This window comes from Olea europaea, chromosome 11, assembly GCF_002742605.1.
Source record: "Olea europaea var. sylvestris chromosome 11, O_europaea_v1, whole genome shotgun sequence".
NCBI classification, from domain to species: Eukaryota; Viridiplantae; Streptophyta; class Magnoliopsida; order Lamiales; family Oleaceae; genus Olea; species Olea europaea.
This window is the reverse complement of record NC_036247.1, coordinates 32,965,143-32,968,788: the sequence shown is the minus strand read 5'-3', so window position 1 is coordinate 32,968,788 and position 3,646 is coordinate 32,965,143. Positions and strand designations below refer to the sequence as shown.

The 3,646-nt window shown below is 35.3% G+C and overlaps 2 protein-coding genes across 2 annotated transcripts in view; both read left to right on the top strand.

Annotated features, from left to right (window-relative positions):
* Positions 1 to 2,004, top strand: part of LOC111404747 (transmembrane protein 120 homolog) — a 6,944-nt gene extending 4,940 nt beyond the window's left edge. The window contains exons 2-4 of the mRNA XM_023033509.1: positions 12 to 91; positions 1,268 to 1,358; positions 1,667 to 2,004. Of these exons, the coding sequence (XP_022889277.1) occupies positions 12 to 91; positions 1,268 to 1,358; positions 1,667 to 1,930 (435 nt within the window). The 3' untranslated portion in view covers positions 1,931 to 2,004. The remainder of the gene's footprint in view (positions 1 to 11; positions 92 to 1,267; positions 1,359 to 1,666) is intronic.
* A 179-nt stretch (positions 2,005 to 2,183) lies between these two features.
* On the top strand, positions 2,184 to 3,580 carry LOC111404125 (transmembrane protein 120 homolog). Its single transcript, XM_023032870.1, has 4 exons — positions 2,184 to 2,582; positions 2,672 to 2,750; positions 2,872 to 2,966; positions 3,441 to 3,580. Exons 1-4 carry the CDS (start codon positions 2,379 to 2,381, stop codon positions 3,558 to 3,560), a joined length of 498 nt encoding a protein of 165 aa, XP_022888638.1. The 5' UTR covers positions 2,184 to 2,378; the 3' UTR covers positions 3,561 to 3,580.
* The last annotated feature ends 66 nt before the right edge of the window (positions 3,581 to 3,646 follow it).

Below are 3,646 nucleotides of genomic sequence, written 5' to 3'. Positions count from 1 at the left end.
TTTTTCTCCAGGCATGGCTGCTATACCTTTACACTGGGTTAGCTCTGAGGGAAAACATTTTGAGAGTCAATGGAAGTGATATACGTCCATGGTAATTTAGTATAATTTGTGGTCTTCTTTTCCTTTTTGGGGATTTAAGCTGCAGCATCTCATTTGACTATTGGGAATTTATCTTTATTTTCACCTCTGTTAATTTCTGAGCTTGTTCATTATAATAGTTTCATTTGATCTGGACGCAGAAGAGGTATTGTTTGGTTTACCTGCTTTTATGGCAGGAATTGAATGTAGAATATCATGTGATTGGGTGTTCAACTTGAATAATATAAGTTAAGAGATGAAACAAGTGTGCTTATCAATTGGGTACATGCAGGGGCGGACCATTGTGAGGAATGTGGTTGGGTGGAAGGTCTCAGCATGCTGTATCTCGCTTGTGACTAATATAGTGCAGTTCATTCACTTATTTAAGCTATATGGAAACTATATATTGTTGTGAAGTAACTTCTCCTGTAAGGGAAATAAACTGAATTCACAGAAGATCATTTATGTTGAAATGCCAGAACATTTATGTGCCAAAATGCTTCCTTTGCTTTCTGTGATGTTTTTAGCCATGATCTGGTTTTCTGAAAATTGCTTTTGAGATTTTTTAGTTTTAGGGGTTGGGGTGGTGGAGCTGTGTAGTTAAATGTTTCCACCAGGTCTGCGTTAGGTGCTATTGGTTGAACTACTCTGCTAATGTTCAAAAGCAAAACAAAAGAAAAAAATTGCGAAAACATTGTCCAATAGGATTTTATAATTGTAATTAAATTTTGTGCTATTGAGTTTCATCCAATCATCAATGATTATTTTCTAGAGCTTCATAGTCGCTATTTTAGATTGTTTCTTCAGCTAGCCAAGTTCAAGGTCAATTGTGGTCTACTGGCTAATATGTTTCTTTTAGAGTTTGTTTGATACAGATTTCTCCAAAGGAAAATTGATTTTTTTGGAGAATATGCGGTTAAAAAGTTGGGAAAAGTAGTTGGCCTCATAGAATGTGTGATTGAATATGATTATGGGGAAAGGGATTTTAAAAGAAGTCTTTGATAAACAAGCTCTTAGTTATTAAATGAAGATGGAAAATAATCTCCAGTGTAAAGTTTCAGAAGATATATTCTCTTTTCAAATTTTTCCTTTTGTTTTTGTCATGATTCTAGAAAGGTAGTTGTATTTAATCTTTATCACATACAGGAACTGCAAAACATTTTGAATGAGTCATTATTTTGCTCTTCAGGTGGATTAAACATCACTATTGTGCTATGGCTATGGCCCTCATAAGTCTTACTTGGGAGATAGAGAGGGGGCCAGATTGTTCCCAGAAACAGGTATTTATGGGTTGCTTAACACACAAAAAAACTTATCCATCATTCCACCAACTCAAAGAATTACATGCTGTGCTTGTAGCTCTTGGTTTCCTCGTGCATTTATTATTTTTCTTGTTTTCTTCTTTCATCTTTTCAGGTAAACTGAAAACAAAATATTCACATGACAGGTTTTTTATGTATTTCTCATGACAAACAAACATACACAAGAACCTACTAACTATCAGATTTATATTCATATGCTTGCAGTCCTTTCTATTTTTCTTCTTTGATCATGTCCGGTTGATTGAAGATGAAAATGTTGATTTCAGACCGGGGTTCAGCTATTCCTTTATTGGGCAATAATGCAAGGGTTTGCCATGATTCTTCAGAATAGATATCAAAGGCAAAGACTGTATACACGTATTGCAATGGGAAAGGTACCCATGAAATCCTTGGGTTTATCCAACAAGAACTTGTGTGCTTTATCACTGATTTTTTTCTATTCCCTCGAGAAAAGTTTACCTTTTCTTCTTGTACTTCTTTTTTGGCATAATTCTGAAACAACTTCATATATTTGCATGCATCAGAGCTAAGATGCGGACATGTAAAACAATTCTATTAGACCAATTTATTCTTCTGCTTATTTTCTCTCCCCATAAGTTGTTGGGGGGGGGGGGGGGGGGGGNTCAAAAACAAAAATAAGCTAAAAAAATCAATTATATATAGGAATTGTTTGATAATAATTATGAGAATTGATTTTTTTATAGGGGAAAGGTGAATTTAAGAATTAAAATGGCAACTGATTTAAAAAAATAATAATCAAAAAATTATTTTTTTCATAAAAAATGGGACCAAACGTGCACGTATACGTGTTTATCACCGTTTTCTGGATTCTCTCCCACTCCACCTGTTTTCACATTTTCCCATATAACTCAATTTATTGTCCAGAAAACATTCAATTCAATTACAATAAAATTGTTGGATTCGATTGTGAATTCAAATAAAATTAGGCTAAATTCGGAGCTATTGATCGGCTCAACAATGGGGGACGTGCCGGAAAATCAAGATTTCGGCGACGAAGTTTCTAGACTCGTGGAGCAAGCAAAGGATTTGCAGGACTCTGCGGCGGCGCTAATTAACCGCACATCTCGAGAAGAAGAGGCGCTCCGCCACCGCGTCGCCTCACTCGACTCCCGCATCAGCTCTCTCCGCTCTTCCGTCCGGAATTCTGAGCAAGCCAACAGAGTAAGGATTTTGCATGTATTTTGTTCATGCATATGTATGGATACTAGTTATTGCTGATGTTCTCCATTTTTGTTTTTGTTCTTATGAAGTTGGAAGAGGAGTTAATTAGAGCAAAATATATATTGAGTGAAGGAGATGCAGCGGCGTTTCTTCCAATTAAATCTCATGGTGTGGTTATTATATACTTCTAATTCAGTTTATAAATTTTCTTGTCGTTTATGGACGTCGTATTTAGTTTTTAAGTAGAAATAAAGAAATTTTATTTGTGTCTGTTGTTATGTAAATGCAGGCAGGTTTCTCAGGATGTTTTTGGGTCCAATTAATGTTCGAGCTAACAGGAAGGATGTGCAGTTGAAAGTGAAAGAGGAATACAATCACTTCAGAGTACAATTAATTTTCCTTTAAGTTGTGGCTTTCTTGATAGAAGCTTTGACAGCCAAAAGATATAATCAGCTTATTAACTCGTTAGTATATTAGTTGTAACTATAATGCATGTAGCATCTCCAGTAAGACTAGGTATATAGAGTCACAAAGCATTTCAATTTTGTGATCATACAAGAACAGTAGTATTGGGGAAATATATGGACATAGTACTAGCTTTTGATTGTAGAAATTTCATTGGCTCATGTCCTTGCAGAATGATGCACTTAAGTGATGATTTCTAGGACAGGAAGCTCATTACATTAGTGGTTATCTGATTAGCTTTAGGCTGTTGATTGTTGGAATAATGAAGTTAGATGCATCTAGTCATGGATTCATTTGTAGATCTAATGCTTTTGTTGATCATTTTAAAAAAATCACGTATATGTAGAAATGTGATTTTCCTTGTTATTGACGTTGTTTATGATCTAATGACAGGATAGAACCGCATATTTATTCCTCTTTTTTCCGTCACTGCTTTTGATGTTAAGCTCGTGGATATGGGATGGATGTCTACCTGCATTGCCAGTTCAACTTTACCAGGTACTGTGCGCATAATTCTTGCCCTGGTTTATAATCTGTTGGTGGTCATGCATTCTCTGCAGAAAGTATACAAGAATCTATTTTTTATTGCTCAACTTTTT